General features: G+C 39.0%; 2 protein-coding genes across 7 annotated transcripts; one reads left to right on the forward strand and one right to left on the reverse strand.

Annotated features, from left to right (window-relative positions):
* The first annotated feature begins 6 nt into the window (after positions 1-6).
* cep72 (centrosomal protein 72) lies at positions 7-7,784 on the forward strand. 3 transcript variants are annotated; one of them, XM_079641031.1, is made up of 15 exons: positions 7-118; positions 422-526; positions 787-914; positions 2,361-2,553; positions 2,636-2,744; positions 3,038-3,189; positions 3,281-3,336; positions 3,421-3,463; positions 3,987-4,181; positions 4,288-4,469; positions 4,588-4,681; positions 4,775-4,953; positions 5,050-5,176; positions 5,270-5,381; positions 5,500-7,784. In XM_079641031.1, exons 2-15 carry the CDS (start codon positions 436-438, stop codon positions 5,558-5,560), a joined length of 1,722 nt encoding a protein of 573 aa, XP_079497157.1. In that variant the 5' UTR covers positions 7-118; positions 422-435; the 3' UTR covers positions 5,561-7,784. The 3 variants fall into 3 exon arrangements, with proteins under 3 accessions (XP_079497157.1, XP_079497158.1, XP_079497159.1); XM_079641032.1 differs by having other exon boundaries at positions 4,056-4,181; XM_079641033.1 differs by having other exon boundaries at positions 4,095-4,181.
* Positions 6,287-20,316, reverse strand: tppp (tubulin polymerization promoting protein). 4 transcript variants are annotated; one of them, XM_079641041.1, is made up of 5 exons: positions 20,186-20,316; positions 14,238-14,318; positions 13,316-13,651; positions 9,723-9,876; positions 6,287-8,305 (listed from the first exon to the last, which is right to left on the reverse strand). In XM_079641041.1, exons 2-5 carry the CDS (start codon positions 14,300-14,302, stop codon positions 8,111-8,113), a joined length of 750 nt encoding a protein of 249 aa, XP_079497167.1. In that variant the 5' UTR covers positions 14,303-14,318; positions 20,186-20,316; the 3' UTR covers positions 6,287-8,110. The 4 variants fall into 4 exon arrangements, with proteins under 4 accessions (XP_079497167.1, XP_079497165.1, XP_079497166.1 ...); XM_079641039.1 differs by having other exon boundaries at positions 20,108-20,249; XM_079641040.1 differs by lacking the exon at positions 20,186-20,316 and adding an exon at positions 15,147-18,239.
* Between the last annotated feature and the right edge of the window lie 1,089 nt (positions 20,317-21,405).

Consider the following 21,405-nt stretch of genomic DNA (forward strand, 5'->3'; position numbering starts at 1 on the left):
ACACGTTTGTTATGACACGTGACAACTCCGGATGTGGACCATGTGGATAGTACGCATGCTCCAAGAGACGCCTTTAATGCTCCTTGTAAACTCTGATTGTACCGTTCCAGCAATATAGGTGCAGGTGCAACAATAATTGTGAATTGTGTTTGGCTTTCTATTTTAAAGCTATATGTATTAGTTGCGTAGGCATACATATTTATGAATTTATGAATTGTATATGTATCGAATATAATGTATTCGATCAGATCTATCAGTATGGCAGAAAAAAATATTATTTTAACGGTAGAAAAATAATAGCTAATGTTAGTATGAGTAGCAAACTATTATGATATACTGTTTTTGCATTTAATCAGTAAAACAGATGGTGCACATCAATGTAAAGGTCAAACTGAATAATGCTCTCGGTTTCTTCCGACAGTACTTGAGGGCAGCATGAGTTCGAAAAGTATGGCGGCGGAGAGTTTGACAACCATAACAGAGCAATGGATACGGGAGAGATTACAATTAAAACATCCCTGTCTTGGTAAGTTGATCTAATTCTAATACAAGCGCTTTATGGGAATACATACAAGCGACTATTACAGGTCAAGCCATGGTGTTGAGCTTGTGTTGTTTTAAAACTATTTTAGCAACCGTAGTTACTTTTCCAAACCTTAGCATTGACGGCTAAGCTAACGCTAGCTAACACAGCCACTAGCAATGACTGCAATCTGCTGCAAACCACATGCACCACAAGCTAATAATTCACTGCAGTCTCATAGTACATTTTGTTCTTTTAAACAGGTGATGTCCGCTCACTCAGCCTCCCGGGGACGTATGAGGAGAAGATCAGACATCTGGGAAATGCTCTGAATAACTTTGTCCGTCTGAAGTCTCTGGACCTCTCCTGTAACGCTATCGTCTGCATTGAGGTGGGTTTAAACCATTGACTATATTTAAAAGTTTAAACTCTGGATCAACTCTTTAAGCTGTTAATGTGTTTGTGGGGGTTGAATTAAATTCCCCTATAAGGAAAACTGACAAAGTGTAGTGTCCAGTAATTTGTATCCTTTGTTTCTTACTTTGTTAAACATGGTTATAAATGCATTGTGTTTTTTAACCATTAAATTGCTTTGAGATGTCAGGTCCTGGCTGCCACATTAAAATCACAACACATATGCAATATGATTTACAAAGATTTACAATAAAACAAAAACACTTTTCAAAACAAGTGCCTCAACCTTATGCTTCTATCACCACTTTTTTTTTTTTTTTGAACAAAATGTTTATTCAACCATATGCAGATCAATTTTACATTGTTGAGATAGAAAAACAAACAAACAATTACTTACAGTTCGGCAAACACAGATAATTTAATTATACATCATGGTATATTAAAAATCACATCCAAACAAAGAGGAATGAGAGAATATTGAATCGGCAACACACAAATAAATTAAAATAAACTAGACTTAGTTTTGTTAAGGTCCAACCTTATATCGTTTCAGCACCTTTTCACAATTGTAGCCCAAAATGATCAATTAAAGGAGTCCATCTATTTACAAACACATCCAACTTCATCTGGAGTCTTGCTGTTATTTTTTCCATTGAGAACACCATCAGTAGCCTGTCTCGCCACTGACGTAGGGTGGGTGGCAGTGGTTTAAGCCAAGATATCGTTATCATCTTTCTTGCAACCAAGAGAAGGATATGCAGTAAATAACCCTTTGTCTTATCCATAGCCCCTTCTGGGATTACTCCTAAAATGTAATATCGTGCGTCTAGTGGTAAATTAATATTCAAGATGGCCAATATTTCTGTACGAATCCCTTCCCAGAATGACTTCAGCTTCGGGCAGTCCCAAAAAATGTGAGTGTGATCTCCAATCTGTTTACAGTCCCTCCAACGCAAAATTTGTTAACGCTCCGTTATATTTTGAAACAATAAGAGGAGTCCTAAAATATCTCATTTTTATTTTCCAATTAAATTCTTTCCATGAAGGGCTATTTGTTATTTGATGTCCCCTTTCACACCCATCTTCCCACGAGTCGTCATCAATAATAACATTCATCTCCTTCTCCCATTTTTCCTTAATATCCAAAGTATTCCCTGACATGTGTCCTTGCAGACATTTGTATATTTGTGATACCAGTTTTGTTAATGTTGCTCTTACATTTATTTGTTATGAATGTTTCTAATTTTAGATGTCTTTGTAGATTATTCTATGCTCAAAATGTATACTTGAAAATGCTGATCTGATATAAGATGTACTTTATTAATCTCAATTTGGGACATTTTTAAAATCTTTTTATATATATATTTGTATATCTGCTCATAACTTTTAACCTCTTTTCAAAATGGTATTGTTTCCTCCCCAGGGGGTTCAACATTTGAAAGGGCTTGAGAGGCTGATCCTGTACTATAACCGCATTCCTTCCCTTGAAGAGGTGAACGTGGTGTACGAGCTGCCAGCTTTGAGAGAGCTGGACCTCAGACTCAACCCTCTGACTAAAAGTTACCCACAATACCGCCCTTTCCTGGTGCATGCCATGCCCAACCTACGCAAACTAGGTAAAATATAACCACCTTCCCCAGTTTGGGCTTATCCCCGGTCAGTTTTCAACGCAACTGAGTGTCCTTTCTTGCTTTCTAGACAGCTGTCCAATCAGAGACACAGAGCGCAAAGTTGCCATAATGCAGTTCTCCTCTGACCTTCTACCTCAGCAGAAGAGCTCCTCTTTAAATCAGGTTGCTGAGCAAAGGTAAACTGGCAGACAAATGCTTGGGTTTCACTTCAATTTTGACTGAATAGGTCTACCTATGATCTTGAGAAAATGGAAAACACTCAAAATGTATTTTGATGTACATTTTGTTAGAAAGGTAGTGACTCAAATGTTTGATTATGAAGAAAGGCAACACGTACATATCACTGTAGAGCTTTTAAAGATAAAAGTGATGGTGCAAAAACACTCACTTACAGTTACAGTTATCCAAACAAATATCTCACCTGTTATTCTCTCGAGTTGTATCATTCTGTCTTGCTTGTGTTTCACAGAAGCAGTGACCAGAGACTGGCTTTGGTTGACCGCTTAACCAGGAGGCTCTCTCTCCTGACGGCCACCGATGATATTGTGTTGAATTTTGTTGCGAGGAATCATGAAGGGCAAAGTGACACTCAGTCCCACTCGGTTCACAAGGAGGCAGAAGGTAAGAGGTCAGGGTCAACAAACACATTTTCAGTTTAAAACTAACCAAGTGGCATTTTTGTAACTTCTTTTCAAACTGTTTTCTGTCTCAGAATCAAAAAACGAATCCAATGATTTCACAGAACTGAGGAGTTCTACTCCAAAACAGGTGATTTTTACTTCTGGTCAAACAATTATCAGTAGTATATTTACATTGTTATATATACTGCATGTGTTTTTGTTTTATTTTTAGGAGTGGGCTAAATCCATCCTCAGGAATTCCCCTACAAATTATGGTAAGAGTCAGTTTGTGATATAGAGCTTTTCAAGCGCCTGTTTGTGGTTGTTTAGTAGCATGGAGATTTGAACAGTTGATAACATTTGAAGTATATTTTGCACCACTTTTTCTGTTGTTGCGATTTAATAATAAAACCAGGAGTTGTTCATCCAAAATTTACTTTTTTTAAAAATCGTAATTATAATCTGGTATTTTGATTAGAATTGGTCACCAGTTCTGGATGAACACGGGATAAAATACTTTTTAAAGATAATTGTAAATTATTCTTAATATCTCTGTGTATATTCTCAGGTGTACTACCTGTGTTCATCTCGTATTCTGCTGCTGCTATAACACCTGCATTTCCCTTCAGGGGTCAATAAAGATCCAGCTTATCTTATCTCATCATTGCCCTGTTTTTTCCACTAGGTGGAGACAAAAGCCAATTCTTGTTTTTATTATTATATTACTCTTGCTTTGAATCATGAACATGAGGGTAAATTAAGTTCGGTGTATTATTGTGTCATTTATAATTTGACCAGATAACACAGAGTCCAAAGTGCCCAACGTGAAAGAACCATCTCATAAAAGAAGCTCTTCCACATTTAAAGTGACTGAAAGACCGAAGGTGTCCTTTGGCCCCTATGTAGAGAAACACAGACCTGTGTCTGGAAAGCAAAAGGACTTCGCCAAGCACACGAGGCAAGCAGCAAAGGGACATTATACCCCTAATCCTGGTAAGAATACTGTCTGTACTGAATACAATCCTTTGTCAGACATTAATACACATCCACAACCCACTTTCTTGACATGTAGTTAAATGTGTATTCACATTTCTTTCAGATCCAAGTCATTGTCATAGTTCCTCATTAGTTAATATCCGGCCTCCCAGTCCACGTGGTCCTGGTTTGAATTTGTCTGACCCCTCCAACCCCATCTTACATCCTCCAAGACTGACCTACTCTAGCTTCAATAAGACAGAAGGGGAATCCAGCCTGCAGCCACAAGGGGAGAAGAAAAAAAGGGTGGGAAATTAATTAAGTCCACTCTTTTGCGTTTTTTTGTTGTTCTTCCTACTTGTACAAAATATATTTAAAGTTGTTTATTTTCTCTTATAAACAAATATCTTATCTCACATCCCAGGGTGGTTATAGGAAACCTCTGGAGATGCTCCTCAACCTCGTGGACAAACACTGGACTGGAGAGCGGTCGCTGCATCATAACAACAACTTCCTGTGTGAGTTTGGACTTTGTTTTGTGGAATGTGTTATCTGACTACAGGAGCATAAAGATAATGAATGTCTTCTCATTATTCTATTTTTGGCTCTAGCTCAAGCAGTCCAGATCCTCTCCATGATGGAAAACGATATTTCCAGTCGGGAGGCAGAGGTCAAGACCTTAAGAAGGGAGGCTGATGCTCTGAGCTTTCAAGCGGCTGCACGTGAGGACGAGCACAAAACTGAAGTCCGTAACCTCTCCGATCAGCTGGAGGAAGCTCGCGGTGCAGTTGTGAGTGGATTCAACCCTAGAAGGCAATGTTGAGCTTTAGGAGGCCTTGATAGTTTTGATGAACTTACTGTCATTATTTCATTTTCTCAAACACAGGCCAAACTTAACGAGCAGCTGAGGATTGTCTTGGAGGAAAATGTCGGCCTACAGAAACAGCTCATCAAGTTGGAACGACAGTATCTGAAGTCCATGATGAAAAGTTCACCAATCTCTCAGATTAAAGGTGGGTGTGTGTACGCCAATTGGAGAAATGAAGGAGTGCTAATTAGGCTGCTTTCTTTAGAAAAACTCACACTTTGTCATTAAAAATCCTCAGAGGCCCAGACTGAAGTGGAGGAGCTGAGGAAAGAAATCGAGGGGTTGAAGGAGAAAGTGCATGAGTCAGAGAAAGTCAAGGATTTGTCAAATATGTTGCATGAAAGCCACCGGTAAGAAGATGAAGACATCTTGGTGTTAATACTTGTTTTTAGGTTTTCACAATGAATGATGTTCTCACTTTTCCACCAGCTCTACGTGGTTAGTTTATGATTTGTTTCTGTACTGCAGATCTCTGGTGGCTACCAACGAGTGTTTGCTAGCTGAGCTGAAGGGAAGTGGAGAACTTTAAAGAGGAATGCACAGTGGGATAGACATTTCAAAGCAAGACTTTGCTGAGCATCATATTAGCATTGCATTCACTGCACAAGCCCCTGCAGCTACAGACTATTTTTTAAAGCTTTTTTTACTTCATGTCCTTTTTAATATGTGTGTATTAAGTTCCAAGCCCTTTTGAAGAAAAAAAAATGTGTTTATTATTTAAACAGAAATCTGTACAGGCTGTGTTTGCTTGATGTAAACAGTAATGGGCAAAGGCAATTCATCCAAGGAAGTTTGTGTATAAGTCTGTGACAGGGCTGTTATGTTAAATGGTTTTAAGGGGGAAAATGTTAGTGAGAAGGTCATAATGTATTCCCTGGATCAGTAGCAAGATTGTGTCTCTCTGCTTTTCCCCTTTCTCTTTTTTGTAGGTCACTTGTGTCTTCTGCTTTGTACGCTGCAGTGGAATGAATGCATCTAGATTCCAGCTGCACTGTGACTTTATTTATATCTCTGCCTTCGGGCTGGAGAGCTACACACACACACACAGATGCACTTTCCTCTCACAAGCACTAATGCGAGACCTGGCAAACCAGGTTAGCATGGGGATGCTACCACATAAACTGAATGTAGCTTGTTTTTATAAGTTAATATTACAGGTTAGTAACACTGAAACAGGGAGTTTCACATACTCCTGAAAAAAAGCCATACAAATATAAAACAGTGTTTTGACTGACACCCTGAAACATGCTCAGCAGAAGTTCTGGGGTTGGTTTTTATTTTAAGTAATGCACTACAAATCATGAACACACATTAAGAGGTCTAAAGAACAAGAACACACTGCATGCACCAGAGCATTAAAAGTTATTTGCAAAATACAAAAGACATTAAAGGTGCACAGTATTTGGCATAAAGCACAGAAAACAGGTCAAGCTACTGCAGCAGACACAACTAACACGGTAGTAGCTGCTAGTTTTAATGCATGATTCTTCATTAGCTGAGGCTACAGGTAGTGTGTGACCAAAACACTGTCACTATGTTGGACAAATATTCTACAAAAGTATGTCACCTGTTTACTATTTTCCCTTTCATCTCATATATCACATAAGGATACAACAGCTGCTTTTCTTTTCAGTTGATTTTGTGCCTTGGATGACAGTACCCACATAATGGGTACTCCTAATCTTTACCAACAGACACATATATTAACGTTGGAGTGTAGCTGACTTTGTATGTACAAGTTGATACATATTGATTTCAAAGCAATACAATATTTTATCATAATCACACAATTTCACATCACTTAGTATTTTTTAGCAGTAAAATATTGAAGTCTGTCCAGTAGTCTGTCCTCACAGCAATAAGATATTACAAACTTCTGCTCATCTATATGCTTCTGAATCAAATGCAATATACATAAACATGCACAAAGTACAGCAATACAGAAAACAACAACATATGTAGTTGTGTCATAAATTAAGCCATGTGCCTAAAACTTTTAGAATATGCAATCTTACCACAAATATATTAGAACTAATGTATAGAAATCTAATGAGGAAGTAAAATGTTAAAAATACAATCTTGTACAACCGAGCTCATGTAATGTGGTAAGAGCTTCTTAAACTGAATTCAAAATGCATGTTGGCGAAAGAGGAAATATATTATCTTAGATTACTTTTGATTTCTTTATTGAAGTGTTATAATCAGGCATATTTAAAAAGGTTTACATGGAAGTAGTTTATATGTTTAACATATTCCAAAAAGTACGAGGATATGGCAAAAGTCCAAAATGTTCAGTCTAACAATTAACTACTTTTTATCTAAGCAAAAAAACTAGTTTTCAAAATTCTTAAGATATTTTCTTGGTTTGAGCTGAAGGCAAATAATACATATAACAGTGTGAGCTTCTAAAATAAAAAAAATGAACAGCAGGTTATTTTTAAGACTTAATAACAGTTGACAAGTGGGGATGGCAGACTGACAAATAACACATAGATGGAACAATTTAAGTTTTCAAAAGAATTCAACATTGATAATATCTTTGTCAAAAGTGTGCCAATTCCCATTGAAACGATGCCCAACAAATACAAAATGCATTTCTTCAGCTAAATAGGGGAATAGAAAAATCTCCATTTAAAAAGTGCAATGTTGTTAATTGGTTCAACTGTTGTCCCACTTTTCTTTTGTTTTTCTTGGCTTGTTGTTCACTGTGCTCAATAAATATTATAAGGCCCTATCATGAAACAAATCTTTAATATTCATAGCGTAAGTTTTTCTCGTTTGTTCTCTTCAGTGTTTGGCAGTAACTTGCGATCAGACAGGAATGTACCAGCTGGTGATGACATTGTAAAAATAGATGTAAACAGTTTTCCAGTTCTCACACTTCTCAAAGAGAGGAACTCAAAAACGACTCTTCTACACGCACACAGACACACGCACACACAAAATAGATGGCTGGGGAAATCCTATATGATATGAAATCCTATTCTTTTGTGCTTTCCTTGAGTACTCTTTTAATAGAAAATTATCCTAGTAGTTGTCCAAATGTTTATTTCCTTACCCGCCCTCACATGGGTTTGCCCTAAGCGAGTTTATTCAATTTCTTTTCGTACGTTCCTCGATGTTTATACCCCGAGACGTATCCAGAAGTGTCAACCACGTCCACTCGTCCAGCCTTACCCTTCCCGCGGCCAGTGTCGTCAAAACGCTCCTTGTGTGACCCTGTGAACTTGGTTGGGTCCGTCAGACGGCTCACTGTCGGGGAAGCCACGGCCCTCTGTGAAGAAGTCAAGAAAACATTTAAGGTTATCCCAAGACTCCTGGTTTAAAAAGTTTAATATTGACCCATTTAAAGGTCTCCTATTATAACATTTTTAGGTCTCAGATATATAAAAACATGTCTATGAAGTGTTTTGCTCAAAATACCAAACAGATCATGCGTTCTAGCCATGCCTCATACCCCTCTATTTCAACCCTGTTAGTAAATTGCTGATTCGGGGTGTGTAGTTTTAAAGGTGGGGTAGGTAAGTTTCAGAAACCGGCTCGAGATACACTTTTTGTTATATTCCATGGAATGCTCTTAACATCCCGATAGCAATGAATATCTTAAGTGCTTTGACAAAAAATCCATAAAAAAATGTCATCTGTGGAACCCGTAATACTGTAAAAACTACAACCAATCCGATTGGATTGCCGCCCTATCTGTCAGCCTTCCATCTCATGCACACACAAATGTATCTCGTGCCCTCATTGGGCGTGCTTTGCAGCAGTACTTCAATGACTCGCCAGCAACAGGCGGCCACTTTCACCATGGCAGAGTTAGGTTCAACATCGTCTACTGGTCGCAAAAGAAACAATTTAACGGAGCAAATTAAGAACAAAAAGAAAGTGGAAACTAGGAGAAGTCAAACCAGAGTCAATATCGGAGTTGCTTTGGCTGTGTAGTATTGCTAAGCTAGATGTGTTAAGCTTTGCCTGATATGTAACGTTACTGCAGCCTGCTCTCGCGTAGGAGGTGCTCTGTAAGGAAGTCTGAAGGAAGGGGCGGATTATTTTTGGCTGTGTACTTTCAAATTTTAGTGCACTCGAGCCGGTTTCCGAAACTTACCTACCCCACCTTTAAATGTGGCTGAGCTGCTGCTGGCCACGCCCCTTTGGAGCATGCATGAGCTCTGTGAAGTGAAAGGTTTCCACCCAGATTCTCAGCTAAATGCTGCCGTGATTAAAAGACATATTATGTTCCAAACCACATCAAGGATTATTCCTGAAACAGTATGGAGCTCAAATGCTTTTTCTCTTGCAGGCTTACCACAAGGTGAGTACCTTCTTATATCTGGCTTTTTTTACACATACTCTCTCCAGTACAGCGTTAGCTCTGAGTGTTAGCAATGCTTGCTAATGTAAAAACAGACCATATTACTTCCAAAACACGTTGCGCATTGTTACTGATACAGCAACGTTTCTGATAGAGCCGTGGGTGTAAAGCGAGCCCACATTTTAGTAATGTCGTCATGACCGCAGCAAATCTGGTTCAGCTCTGTTGTACCCCCGCTTTTAGAGTTATTAGTCAAAACCAAAAGAGAAAGGGTCGTATTTTCGGACACATTGTGAGTCTCCTGACACACCGGAGAAACATATTTATTTATAATGTACATAATTATTTTTTTGCATAATAGGGGACCTTTAAGTCTTACCGTGACTCCTGCAATGACTGGCGTCTTTCCCTCAATCAGCTTGAAGACCTCGGCATCGGCCTCCTCTCCAGTCTTTTCTTTGTATTTCTTTCTTGCCAGCTCAGCAAGTGCAGCCCTGAACTCGTCGTATGTGATGGTGCGACAGGATTTCTTCCTGTAATAAGGGCGAAAAAGGAGCTTAAGTATGGGATAACACGTGTAAAAACTACAGTCTTTAGGGACAGAAAAGTCATATTTTTATCAGCTTTTCTCCAGCCTCTCAGTAAAGTTTGAAAGCTTAAAAGTAGACAGTAGTGTACACAGAGCCATGTGTGATCACTTCAACATGGCAGATGTAAGACAGAATGGAGATGGTATCCTGCTGAGATAAACAGTGGGAAAACTTTCACTGGTTTGTTGTTGTCACCCTGTACTCAACTGTTGTCTGAGCAACCGCACACATTTACACACACACACACACCTGTCAGCTGTATATGTGACTGTCTCTTCATATCATGGATCATATTGTCCAGTTTTACACTTCAGCTGCAGTCAGGATCCAGCACCCTGATGTTTTTCATTCCAGCTCTGGACATTTCAACCTGCTGAATCCCTGTATTCATTAATAAAATAAAGTGTTGTAACTACTGACAGTACTGTACCACAGATCATCATCATAAATCACTCTCCTTCGGGGAGTGCTCCCGTTGTTTAACTGGCCCTTTGCCCGTTTTACTTCCATGTAAAAAGTGCATAGTAACACAAAGACAAACAGCCATTGCCGTGGTAATAAATCACCTAAACAACAGTCCATAAAACTGCTGGGCAACCTGCTGTCATAGCAACAAGCTACAGTAAACAGGGATGTTTGGGTTTATTATTAATTTGACTCATCTAGTGAGCGGTTTTGTTTGAGCGATCCATCAGTGTTGAACATTTGAGAGCCCCATTCTGCGCCTGTTCCATGCTGTCTATTGTCAGAGGGGAACTGGACTTCCAGCTGCCGCTTCTGTCCGAGCAAGATAACTGTGTGTCCTCTGCACATCTCCCCACACTGAGCTATTACATTCCCCCAAGCACATACATTATTAAACTGTGTAAATAAACAGTAAATCACAATCTGAGGCGGCTGTGATAAGGTAAGGAACGACAAAGGTTATAGGGCGAGTGGAGCTTTATTTTATTTCTGGTTACTGTGGTATCTGACCCGCTGTTTATTTACATAGTTCAACCATCTGCAGTACATGATCCATATGGATCTGACACAGTAGTTGGCTGAATCTGTGTCACGCAGCTAATACGCTCCTGCACCGCCTACGATCATGTTCAGTGATGAGGAAATACAACGAAAGCCTAGAAAAAGAAGCCACCATAACACCATGTGTGCAGTTAATGAGTCAAGACCAGATTATTTTCTCATCCATAGTTAAAGCTGTGGTGTTCTGGCTCAAAGCAGAGTAACAACACAGCAGAGACTCAATGTGGAGCAGCAGACTTCCACACCCACAACAGATACAGATTCATTCGGCCGTACTGTGATCAGCCAGTGCTAATTAGGATGTTTAATTTTTCGTGTGCAAGCAAAGAGCTTTGACACTGATTACAGGCAAAGTGGAGATCTGCATCTGTGGCATGGCAGCCCTCCAGTCATGCTTGGAGTCAGAAAAGACATGAACACGAGCCCTTCCCCCAGTCTGTACCTCTGGCTCACCACACGCTTTCTCGGAAAGTATACCGTAATATCCTCCGCGACACGGCTGTGGTTCAGAAAGCAAGCTATCTGTGACCCTCAGTAGAACCAATGACTATGTGTTAACATAGTGTGCTGTAATGTGTAAACAACATTACACAGATTCACCACAGATAGCATGTATGACAGGAAACATGTTTTTTCCCCCTAAAGTGCTTGGACCATATTTTTAAGCATATTTCTAAATATTGCTCTCCAAAGGAGTGGGATGTAAACAAGCTTAAATCATGCTGTCATCTTTAAGTTTACTTGATATTCTTGCCAAGAAATGTTAACGATAGTAAACATTGACAACCATTGCCATGCCAACAGTAAAGGTGTTGACTGGTGTCTGACTCACCATGTGAAAAACCAGTATACTTTTTATGCTTTATAAACACTTCTCAAGCTTACTGGAGAAAGGGATGGCTGAAATAATTGAGTTTGATTATTATCTTTCAACAGAGAATGTCCATTATTAGTTGCTACAAATCATGAAAACATGCAGACTTCAAGAACCTGTTTTTATGGTTTAGTTTGCATTTTCTATTCTGCAGCCAAATCTTATTTAGAAAATCTTTGAACATAGGGTTGTGACAATCTGGCTTCCTCTTTGAGACAGACGGTTTTCTGCGCTTTTGACTATTTATGATACAAGCTTACAATATTTAGGCTGTTTTTTTTGTAACTAACTGGTGGTGTGCCAATTGATTTTAAAGTACAATACTTATTTTATAATTATTTCTGTATTTCTTTCGATGTGATACACACCAAATCCGAAATCCCTGAAATATAGCAATTTCACACATACTCTATATTCATAACTGTTGAAGTCAGTAAGTCCTTGTTTGATGGAAATACATTTTTAGGACTACAATTCTTGTGTTATAAAAACAGGGATAAACACTTTCTAAAAAAATCACATTTAAACCATTTTGGATCACCTCATTATATAAAGTGACTAAGATTGGATAATTGTTACACACCAGCAGATTATGGAAAGTTCAATGTGAGATTTTCATTCCTGCAGAGTGTGTCTTCAAGCCATAATGTTTTATTCTGGTGCTGCCTAGCAGAATAATCTTTATTCATAACATTGAACCAGGAAAAAAAAATAAAAGCTGCTTTATGTATGAATGAACATTGCGGGAAACAAAAACCTGAATTGTAACAGCCATGTTCTTTCTTACATCAGCTTTATTCTGTGTCCTATGGTATGTGGGCAATAATATGACATTCACAACACTACATTTATAACAAACAACATTTTTCCTTTTTGGTTAAATAATATTAAGGTTAAAGCATATTATTAGACTCTACTCCAATTAAATCTGGCAGTAAAGGATGAATAAACCAGGCCTGAGGTTTATTGCTCTGGCTGCTTCTAATGGACAGCCAAGCCGAGATAATATAAGAAAAGAAGGCAAAACGGCCAACAAAAACGGAAATCAGTCACTACAAAATATGTGCGGTTGGAGTCTCTTGCATTTGCTAATTTGACAGACATTGTTGGCCTAATGTTTGTTGGTGCATACACTAATAAAACAGTTGACACTTTAATTAGGTGTTATTAATAAGGTCGAAGCCTGCTTGCCAAAGACGATGCCACAGAAGAATGTATCTCAAAACAAAGACAATAGAATAAAAGCATTCCTACAGTGCAGTCCAAAGACTTCTTATGTTCTTAACAACCACAATGCAACCATGCTTGCATCACTTTAGTGACCTTTGGGCATGCTAATCTGAGTGTGTAAGCATGAAGTCATCTCTTATTAAGAATAAGAATCATGTCGTGGCTTGCCTGCAGGCTCAGGTGTTGCCAGATCAATTAAAGGTCCCTTTATAAAGTGAACTGTAGCTCAAATTGACAGTTTGCCTTTCTTACTTGACTTTGCTGAAGACGATGTCCACATCAGTGAGGGTGATGTTTTTGCCGTCGATCACGCCACAGTCCTTGCAGAGCTTGGACCAGTTCTTGCCGTGCAAGTCCTTGCCTGTAGCGCGAGTATCACCGTGGATGGCAAAGCGGCGAAACGACTCCTCTAAAGCGGTCACCTCCACCGGTGTGGACGAGCCCACCCCTCCGTCACTGGTCCCATTAGAGTCAGTAGAAAGCCTTTTGGACATCCGGTCTTTAGACTGTTCACTGTGTGGCCGTAAAGGGGCCGAGCCCAAGTTAGGGTGCTTGGCTGTCTGAACTTTAAAGTCATCTATGTTGTCTCTGAGGGGGGGAAATACAACATCATTTGTAAGAGGTGAACATGGCAGTTTTCAGTTGAGGTGATGTCATGGAAAATGCAGCAACACTTTCCAATGACAGAATACAGATTACAAGAGGTTCTATTGGCTGAACATCAAGCAACAGCTTTTTATAATTCCCTAGTTACATAAAAAGCTAAGCATTTCATAAAAAGGAACAGATATCTTTTACACTAGAAAAAGAAGAAGAGGAGGAAGAGGAGGAGGAGTTTTTGGCAGAGTTACATCTGATCCAAGCCTCTTCTGCAAGATTTGGAACGGGCAAACCCTTCCACAGAAAGTGTCATTCCTTAAGGTCAAGACACAACTTGCTGTCCCCTCTTTGTTAGGTACTTCTGTGTAACAAGGCAAGATTAGAATCTTAAGAGGTGCGTTTCTGTGAATGCACAGATGTCTTGCGTGTTCTGGCAAAGAGGAGAAGGATATAAATACATCCTTGTGGAATTCAGAAGGGCGGACAAATCAAGAACCAAGAGAGCAGATGGATATTTGTAACCAACACACAAAATGTGAAGTGAAGACTCATAACGTGACTTCTGCACACTTACTTCTGGTCTGCCATGCTTGTGTGGGAATTTGGTTCCTTCTGTGCAGTGCTTGGAATAGCTGACATTTGTTTTCTCTTTGTGCTGTGGAAAAGATGAAAATGGAGGTGAATACGGTGAGAGGATGTGTCTGTACATACTGTACGTGAGTGGAAGGGATTTCAAGAAAAAAATACATTAAAGCACTTGACACGACACAACACAAAGTACAATATCCCACTCTTGTCCTAGACACTCTTTAATCCTGGTTCAATAAATACACGATTATGTATGAAAGAATGTCCAATCCAGTCACAAACGCAACTACATTGAGGGAAACCTTCTAATAATAACTACAGCCTCAAGAGGAACAAGATAAAATGTCCTCCTCCTCCTCATCATTATTAACAAATTACTTCAAGATAACATCTTTGTGTAAGTAATTGTTTGCTGGGACACATCTTAAAAGGATTATATTTGCACGCTAACAACTTCGCTTCCCTCTCTTGATTAAGATGATTTCATTCAGTCTGACATCAGGGATTTCTCTCTCAGCACATCTTCACCCTGACAGAGCAGAAGCATCTGAAGGGCTTACAAAAGTCCTTATTCATTAAAGTCAAATTACTGTCATCCAAAACAGAAAAAAGTCCCTCTGCTATTTCCATCAAGAAAATGTAGTCCTAAACTTGTAGCAAGTGAAGGTGCTCTTCTCACCTTTCAGCAGTTCCCATACTTAGCCCAGCATCCTTAATGCTTGTGTGTAGCAAAGTACACACAAACAAAATATAAACAAAACTGTGGTTTTACTCGCTACAGCTCATACAAGATGCAAGCCGTAGCTAGATAGTGTCCCGTGGAGCAAACCGTCTGCTCCAGCTAGCAAAGTTTCAAGCCAGTCCCTCAAGTCTCCAATAAAGAGCTTTCACTCACCCCAAGTATGTACAGCGAAGGGGTGTGTGTCCACGATTCTGTGACCAACAATTACAAATGTGACGTTGCTAAGTACAGTCAACACTTAACTTGGTACAAAAGTTCCAAGCTTGACACTGCATAAAGCCATTATAATCAAGATGTCGATTCTTAGGAGAAAAAAGGAGAGATTATTAATGTCTATGAATAATGGCATTCAGAGCAATAGACACTGGGACCCCATTGTCTAAAGTGGCTCCTCTGTCTGACCCAGGCCTGTTTCTATACACACACACGCATGGGGACATCGCAGAGCACCCCTATTGATGGCAGGGTTTTGTAGTCATATGTCATCGAGGACTCAGGCCAAGACAATCCAGATAGTGGTTGTTGAAGATTTTATCATTTTTATAAGTTTACATACAACAAACCATTTGTACTTACCACTACAAGTTGATCAGTTGTTAATAAAGAAAACATAAAATCAGTAAGTTCCACTTAATCATATGATTATACTTTTAACTACACTTAGAAAATAAATTAAAACATATTTAAAGTAATAAATAAAAAAGTGTAACCTTTTATAACTGTGCCATACAGGCTCAATGTGAGACACCATTGCTTTGTTTGTTATTTAAAGGAACTAACAAAATCATGTCAAAGGCGGAAACTACAATTACTGTATATACTAAGTAATCGTTGATTTCGTTTGTATTAATCATTTACTAATTTAGTCAATAAAATGTCAACGTCCAATACCAAAAGGTATTTCATTGAAGGTAATAAAAACATACAAGCAGCAAAGTATACACTTTGAGAGGCTAACCAGAGAATATCTGCATGATAAACAACCTAAACTATTTTGATCCTTATAATCTGCAATCATTTTTTTGTCTAAATGGACTCATAAAATAATGTATCCTTTTTTAAAACAGTTTCACCATCAGCCGAACATCTTCTTGAACAGATTCCTGCATGTTAAGTTCTGTTTGTGGAAATGACTTCATGTCTGCTTCACTTGGGTCACACAAATCCAATTGCCTTTGTGGATAAAATAAACAAATATTGATTTGAATTAATCTACTTGGCGCTAATTACATCACATTCACTTTAGATCATTGTATTTTCTGTTTTTAAAAAAGTAGTTCAAGTATGATTATATGTTTATGGAGGGTTTCTAATTGATATTCAACAGAATTATACTGTACTAAAACATTGTATTCCAATTATAATCTGCAAACATGGAAACCTCAAGCAGAGTAAAATCTCCTTTGTGTTTAGATGTGATGCCCACACTGAGGTTTCATCATATTACATTTACTTTTATGTGGGATGCACATCCTTCAAATAGAGTAGCCACTTGCTGTGTGTTTTCCTTTGTGCTTCAATGAGAGCAGCAAAATCGATGTGAAACAAAGGAATCTTTTCACTCTCCTCCTCCAAATTATAGTCAGTAGTTCCAAGTGTCTAAGTCCTCAGTACAACGAGCCTCCTCAAACCACATCATGTTCAATACATTAGGGAGGTCATTAACACAGTTCAGTGGCCTCAAGTACTCCTCAAACGCAGATGAAATGTGTCTCTGTCAGTGCTCTGACAGAGCTTTTGTAATGCTATTATGATAAAGTATATAGACAGTTTGGAGAATAATTTGGTGCAGTGAAGGTCTACTTCACAAATTTGGTAATTTGGCAAAATTCTTATACTGATACAAAAATGAATGAGAAATTAAAAAACATTGTTGTAAACATTTTTTCTTCCTGTGCTCCACTTTGCCAGATACAAATGAGAAGCCATTTGGTTAAGAGCAGATCTCCAGAGACAAATCTGTGACTGGATGACAGCATGCTTACATACACTCGCCTTCTGGCAATACACTGCACAGATGAGTGCTTTAACCATAAATTGACCCATTTCGAACCGCATCTATTCATAGCAACAATACGCAGCCATGGCTAGAACATTCTATTCATTCTCCAGGGGGGAGATCAGCTGGTAGACAACATGCAGACTTAAACACCAATAAATTATATTTTGAGTTTTAACTGCTAGCCCGACAGATGGTTTTTCACCTACGACACGATGACACTGTTCCCAGAATGATGTGAATATATACGAGTGTGTGAGGGCAGAGTGTGTAACTGAGGAGTATTCCCTCGTCAGGCCATCGTAGTAAGTGGGCTTTCAGATATCCCATCTGCTTTTTTATCTGGATCACTGTCCTTTCCAGGCAGCTGCTCAGGAATGTGACTGTGTCAGACAATCAAAAAATAAAGCAGAGACCATCATTACTACACTGGACCCCCCCCAGTGTGCTTAAAACTGAGCTCCATCTAAAGTACACCATGTCTTCCAGCTTTTTGCTACCTATTCTGGTGACTAGACAGTCGTAAACCATGATTATTGCCCTGAAACTCAATCATTGAGCCAATGAACTGCAACAATGAGTCAATCAATTGATAAGCCGATCAACAGAAAGTAATTGCTAACTATTTAAATCATCAATATACTTGTAAATCATATGTTAAGCAGAGATGGCAATCATTTGATGGTTCAAGCTGGTGACAATGGATTATTATGATCTGAACTGATGGTTAGACAAACGAGATTTGATGACTTCATTCTATGCTTGTAGGCAGTGTTTGATGACCTCACATAGGTCTCAAGGAAACATTGACCGATGCATGTGGGAAATTACTATGACCATTTAGGTTCCAATCCACCCAATGCCACAGTGTAGTTTATTAGGACTGCTGACTATTTTCTCAATCAATCACTTGGTCATGTTTGAATAATGTTTATTAAGAAGATGCTGTAGGATATAATCACTTTTTGTAACATTACATCATATATTTAGAAAAAGATCACTTCAGTAATGTGTTTTTATGATTCAGACAGAATTAGTGAGAACTGAAAAGGGACAAACACATTGTTGGTGTTGGTCTTTTCTTTGAATTTGTTGATGAATCCCTGTGCTTCAACATTGTCTCAACCTTGTTTCAAGATTGCCCCATCAGACACCAATAAATACACTTAACACAAAAAGTAAGGAAGTCTATGTTTGGTAGATTATTTATTTATTGTAACAATCCTTCTTGGCAATAAATCTTATACCGTTGGAAAGCCTGTTTATTTATCTTTCAAATGGTTTGTCATTTTTTTATGGGCGTAACACACATACTCAGTTCTGCTGCTCATCCCACAAATGCATGTTCCTCACAAATGTGACACCATTTGAAAGGTAAATAAACAGGCTCCAAGGGTATAAGATGTATTGCCAAGAAGCATTTTGACAACAACAAATAAATAATCTACCAAACACACATTTTCTTACTTTTTGTGTTAATTTTATAACCTCTTAACCATTTCCCAGTTTGGCCAGTCCTCCAACCTCACTCCCACCCTGCCCAAAGACACAAAGAGAGAAGGCATGACATCAGCTTGCTGCAGCTTGACTCTGAGGTCACCACCACGCTGTCTTTGTCAGTCCTCGCCTCCCTAAACCCCTTTAACTGCTCTGTGAGTCAAACATCTTGGCAAGCATTGAGCAGAAGAAAAACAAGATGTTAGCAACAAGCTACAGTGGTTATTGTTGGCAGCAACAGCAGGCCAAATAGAGTTATAAGGCAGTGTAAAGACAGCCGGGGGTCCTTATGCAACCCCACATTTGTGAGGAATACATTATGCCTGAGACAGGATAAGTGTCCAGGACATGGCTCACATGGAGAGAGAGCAAGAGGCAGCAAATTATCTCTGAGTCTAGTTTAAGATTTTGAGAAGCCAGACTGGGTTGTATAATTTCTTAATTCAACTCATTTTTAAATCTTTGCAATGCAATGTTAGTGCCATCTGTGTTTCTGTTGCAATTTATTTTATAGCAGCCACAAATGCTAAAAGATAACGCAGTGAAAAACACCATGGCAGCTACTCCCCAATGTAAGGTCAACATGAACAAAAGATCGCCCCACGGTTTTGTGTCGTAAAGAAAATGCTGCCGGACTACAACACTTCATTTCGCCCGAAAGCAACCCCCTTTATTTTCTAACCTGACCTGAGATTGAGTCATCACAAACAAAATAGGGTAAATTACTCTCTGATGTCAATTGTTTGTGACAGAAGCAGAACCCAAAGGCTCTTAAACCAATGCAATGAAACCTAGAACAGAGAAATCTGGGACAAAGTCAGTGACTGTGTCTTCTTCTCATGCATACTTAATTCAACCTATGGGGAGCACGCAGATACATAACAAAATAACTGAGAAGGAATGAACCTATTTATTTCGTAGGGGTCTTTGCATGGCCTTTACGATCATATTCACTCCTCTATGACATTCATTTGCATGGAATCAGCAGGCTAATGAAGGCCTACATTCCCATGCATAATTATGTAACTATCTACATGTAACCCATGCAGATTGGCATGCAAGTTGTAGCCACAGGCTAGACGCATTGTCAATCATTGCCTTTAACCAATAACGGTTCTTAATGCAGAAGCCTTCACTGTGGCTGTCATTGATCCCGCGTTTTAAAGATAAACAGTGAGCTCGTGTTTATGTTAGCCGACATTGCTGCAGCTCCTGTTGAAACGAGGGTGTATGAGCGAAACATGTTACATAATGTCAGATCCCCACAGAGTCCACGTGATCAATGTGTTATTGCCAGCCATAATGCATGTATGTCAATACCAAACATGGCAATAGCTAAATATTTGTTTAAAATCTTTAAATTCTCAATCTGAAACTCGAGGCGTAGCATTATGCCTAAACGTCTTTACAGCTTTAAATGTCCCTTATGTTGCAAGCTCAGAAACCTCTACAGGAAGCAAACGTGCAGAGACATGACAACAAAACAACAAACACCTTGTCAGATATATTTGTTTGGGCTGGCATGCAGTTATCGAATTCTTTATAGTGTGCAAACATGCATGACCGCAATGAGCCAAAACAGGCAACTTTAAGAAGTGCCAAATCCGTGTTTTATCACCTGGTGTTGATGTAATCCTCCGTCAAATTCACAAAAGCATAATTGCGCGTCGCGGATTGCTGAAGTGTGTTTCCTTACCGCCGCTGATCTCCGGTCTGCCCAACGGTGCGCTCCCCTCCGAGATGCTGAAGAGAAACCAGCCCGCTGATTGGCTGCCACGCTCTGCGACGGGCTGTTTTCCTCTCGCCTCGATGCTGGAGCTGTGATGGTGCCACAACGGTCAGTGGAGCCCTGATAAACAAGCATTTTGGAGCATATTTATGTGGTTCAAGAGGCGGTGATGGAACATGTAAACAAATGACCGAGAGTGTTTTATGTGGAGGGTCGTTGCAGCTTCATTAATAACCAACCAGGATTAACCCTTTCTGTGATCATGAACTATAGTATGAGGACATGAGAGTCCATGGTCACATACAGTAGCAATAAAACGTTTTGTTTTAAATATGAGGTCACCCTGTTCCTGGCTCTTGTCCAGGGAAATTATGTCTTAATGTCCTGGTTGAACTCTTGGTGCACATATGATACATATACATACATACACATATGATGACTCGAGGGACTACACTTTAAATCATGAGAAATGTTCTGCTGGAAAATGGATGCTTATCCTGCCAATACATCGGAACCTTGCTCATCTGATGTCCAGTGAACTAATGTGTTACATAACAAGTAGATGGTTATACAGACTTTATGTAACCTCTAGTCTTACTCATGGTTTTAATTATATTGTTGTCAAGATCTCCAATGTAACCACAGGGGCAAACGTGCATGTCCATAAGCAAAAGGAAGGGCTCAGATCATGATGAAAACAGCTTGGACTGAGTGAAATCATTGCATGACATAATACTGTATAGTCTATCTTAGGCTGCTTCAGCTGCGCCACAGTGTGGTTAAAAGATGCACTTTAAAAAAAATCCCCCTCAAATAATTTCTATTTACACAACTTGTTTTAGTTGTGGAATGAAAACATAGAATAATGGTCCTTTTAATTGGTTAACTCATACCAATATACTTCACTAAAACAATATCATTTAATGTTCCTCTTTTTACATTAGTGCTGTTGATAGCCATCTAGTGGTAAAATATGTAACAGCCTACAGCTGTATTTCAACAAAGAGTTCAAGCAGAGATGTTAGATAATAGAATACAAACACATATCCTTCCTCATCATTGAATTTCAGCAGAAAAAGCTCAGTTCTGACTTCTTCCAGGTTAAAAAATGTTGCTGTTCCTCTCTAGACACATCCATTTGATTATCAGTTGGCGATACACTTTATTTTACTCGCGAAAAAATTAAT

Source organism: Notothenia rossii, assembly GCF_949606895.1.
Source record: "Notothenia rossii genome assembly, chromosome: 7".
Classification (NCBI taxonomy): Eukaryota; Metazoa; Chordata; class Actinopteri; order Perciformes; family Nototheniidae; genus Notothenia; species Notothenia rossii.

What these genes read in the sequence shown, in the direction of transcription:
- cep72 (XM_079641031.1), top strand. Translation starts at nt 436, where the DNA reads ATGAGTTCGAAAAGTATGGCGGCGGAGAGTTTGACAACCATAACAGAG. An exon ending in GGAGTTCTACTCCAAAACAG is followed by an intron (nt 3,337 to 3,420) that starts GTGATTTTTACT and finishes TTTTATTTTTAG; the next exon opens with GAGTGGGCTAAATCCATCCT. An exon ending in ATGTTGCATGAAAGCCACCG is followed by an intron (nt 5,382 to 5,499) that starts GTAAGAAGATGA and finishes TCTGTACTGCAG; the next exon opens with ATCTCTGGTGGCTACCAACG.
- tppp (XM_079641038.1), bottom strand. An exon ending in ATCGTCTTCAGCAAAGTCAA is followed by an intron (nt 9,877 to 13,315) that starts GTAAGAAAGGCA and finishes CCCTTATTACAG; the next exon opens with GAAGAAATCCTGTCGCACCA. An exon ending in CAGTCATTGCAGGAGTCACG is followed by an intron (nt 8,306 to 9,722) that starts GTAAGACTTAAA and finishes ACTTCTTCACAG; the next exon opens with AGGGCCGTGGCTTCCCCGAC.